The 3,135-nt window shown below is 35.6% G+C and overlaps 1 protein-coding gene across 1 annotated transcript in view; it reads right to left on the bottom strand.

Annotated features, from left to right (window-relative positions):
* The window catches only part of LOC107096937 (solute carrier family 2, facilitated glucose transporter member 5-like), a 29,448-nt gene that overhangs the window by 4,446 nt on the left and 21,867 nt on the right, over window positions 1–3,135 (bottom strand). The window contains exon 10 of the mRNA XM_015393851.1: window positions 3,063–3,135. Within this exon, the coding sequence (XP_015249337.1) occupies window positions 3,063–3,135 (73 nt within the window). The remainder of the gene's footprint in view (window positions 1–3,062) is intronic.

The following is a 3,135-nucleotide window of genomic DNA, read 5'->3' as shown; positions in this document are numbered from 1 at the left end:
AAAATAGCTTTTATCTATTATTTCTTTGAAGACTCCTAGATGACTTGCAGAGACACATAATTTTCTCTTTACCCCATAAAACAGAAAATCTAGTTCTAAAAGATCATGAATTCTCCACTTATAATCTTTAATGTTAGTATATTGATGTGCATAATTAACGAAAGTGTTTTTGTTGTTAAGTAATTGTTAATATATGAAAAATGTATTAGTTTTTTTCAATATTCCACTTGAGAGTATTATTGCTGCCACTGTCTGTATTAGAGGGAAGAAAAGCGTAGGGGTGGCCAATAATTATATAATATATATAATTAAGACTGGATTGTTTAAAGAATATCTTTTTAATTAAAAAAAAACCTGGATTGTGTCAGGATTGTTTTATAAAAATGATTTCTTTAAAAACTGGACAGTTTAATTACAGTGGTATCCTTTCATTTTATTATGAAAAGAATTTACTAAAAAAAATAAACTTGATTGTTTCATTAAAAACTGAATTGTTTTATTAAGAGCTGGATTGTTTTAATCAAGAATTTGGTATTTCAATTTAAAGTTAGATTGTTTCATCAAATGCTGGACTGCTTAATTGGGAACTAGATTTTTTTTAATATGAGACTGACTTTTTTCAGCTGGCTGGTTTGTTTCATTTAAAATGAGACTTTCTCCTTGTTAAACTGAAGAGTATCAAAAAAACTAGAAAGAATCTTTAAAAGTGTAATGTTTTATATAAAACTAGATTGTTTAAAAAGCAATGATTTTTTTTTCCCTTGGTTGTTTGTAAAAAAACAAGATTTTTTTTTTTATCAAAAACTGTATTTTGTCTAAAGACTCAGTTGTTTCATTTTATTCCAAAAGAAAGAGAATTAAAAACATTCCACTGGGTTTTGTTTCCAAGTTCGAAGACGTTTCGCTTCCCATCCAGGAAGCTTTTTTAATTCAAAAGATCAGAAATAGCGTTGAGTTCGAGGTTTTACACAGTAGCCCAACAAAGCCTTGTTTACGTTTTAAAAACATGCAAACTGGAACGGACGAAGGGTTTTCATCTTTAACAGGATTTTTTCGTATCAAGCTGGACAGTATCAATAGAAACTGGACTTGTTTTCCATCGAATTCTAGTAAGAACTGGAATGTTTCATATAAAACTGGATTTTGTCCTCTTAAACCAGATTATTTTATATAAATCTAGATTATTTAATTAAAAACTTGATTACATCATTAAAAACGGAATTCTTTTAATAACAGTTGGATATTTAAATTATAAACTGGATTTTGTCATTTAAAACAAAATTGTTTCAATAAAACCTGGATTTTTTTAAACTGGATTAATTCACATATAACTGAATTGTGTCCTTAAACACTGAATTATTTCATCTGCATTGTTCATATAAAACTGGAAACTGGATTCTTTTTATTAAAAGTGAGCTTTCTCCTTACAAACTTGATTCAGACATATAAAACCTAATTGTTTTGTAAACAGCTTGTTTAAAAAATATCTGTATATTTACTCAGATACTCAGATAAGACTGGATTGTTTTATTAAAAACTTGATTTCCTGACGAAACATTTGGTCGTTTCATTAAAAACTCAATTTTTTTCTATGAAATTTAATTCTTTCACGCATAAATCTTTTTTTTTTAAAACATGGATTGTTTTGTTAAAATCTTGACAGTTTCATATAAAGCTGTGTTGTTTTGTCAAAAACTGGGTTTTGCAGTTAAAGGCAGACTTTGCTTGCAGCACTTTAATCAATTGGAAATAATCTCAGAAATTCTTTAACATCCATTAATCTGAAGGCCAGTTTAAATTCAAACTCTTAATCACACCTGCTTTTACCCACTTGGGGGCAGTAGAGCACCATAAAATACTTTTAACCCCACAGAAGTCCTCAGATCATCTTCACATTATTGTTTAAAGGGACTTGAACCATGAGGGCACCACTGGATGGTCACTTGAGGTTAAGACTTGGACCAAGCCATGTCCAACCGTGAAGCTCTGTGGGACATGTGGAATACTAGAGGAAGTGTCCGCTTTGATGAACCTGAGATGTAATAATTAATCATTATAATAATTGAGCTTTATTGATCTCACATTGGAGGAATTTACCACTACATTTATGTTGCTAGGTTTACCACACCGTGACGTCACTGCTGGAAGATGGCAGGAGTGAGGTGCTATTATATATGGGCAAAAATGGCCGCTCCCAGACTCAAGGCTGGTTTATACTCAGAAACTAGATCGTCTGCATGTGTGTTGCAGTGAACGCAAATGTGCCCCCCCGTTCCACTGACATTCTGGACAGGAGGCCTCTGATTGGTCAAATCTACAGCCTCTCTACACAATGCGTATTTCCTGTTTGGTATCTTACCGGCTTGTTTTGTTTGTATGAACGCCATTGAGGAAAACGACATGTGAAGATGGACCAGCTAGAAGAGCGAGGTGCATGAGAATGCTGGGAGCCTTTTTCCAACTGGATCCCCGCTCTTTTTCGCCCTCATGTCCCTCCATTGTCGCACAAACTTGCCCCCACTTCCTCACCGCCTCGGCCGTATCTAGACCCACAGCTAGTTCCTGATTGTCCCTCTTGCGTTGTGGCGTGGAATAACATAGCGCAGACCACGCTTTAATATTGGGCATAAATCTAAAATATCTGCGACAAGCTCACTGCGACACTCTGCTGAGGGAGGATAACCAGCTCTTCAGTGATCGCGACGAAAATTGTTGTTTTTATTTTTTCACTAATTAAGAGTAAATTCATTAAATCACTGAAAATTTATTTGTTTTAGGTATAGATAATGATCCATTGATTATTCCTTGCTGAACAGACTTTTCCTTTAACCAATCCCCTTGGGGAGCAGTGGGCTACCATTGTGCGGCACCTGGGGAGCAGTGTGAGGTTAAGGGTCTTGCTCAGGGACCCAGAGTAGAGGCTGTGGGGATCGAACCAGGTACTTGCAACCTTCTCAGAGCACAAGCACATAGCTCTAACCACTAGGCCAACACTACCCTAAATCAGGGGGAGTGTTGGCCTCTGGTTGGATGAATGGACTAATGGAGGGTGGAGAACTTGCCTGGACCGATGCAGAAGCCGGCGATGATGCCGACCACACAGCAAACACTGATGTAGCGCATGAATAGTAGCTT

The sequence above is a fragment of the Cyprinodon variegatus genome, unplaced genomic scaffold (genome assembly GCF_000732505.1).
Source record: "Cyprinodon variegatus isolate N-32 unplaced genomic scaffold, C_variegatus-1.0 Scaffold660, whole genome shotgun sequence".
NCBI classification, from domain to species: Eukaryota; Metazoa; Chordata; class Actinopteri; order Cyprinodontiformes; family Cyprinodontidae; genus Cyprinodon; species Cyprinodon variegatus.
Note: the sequence above shows the minus strand (reverse complement) of the source record. Positions and strands in the feature narration are given on the sequence as shown.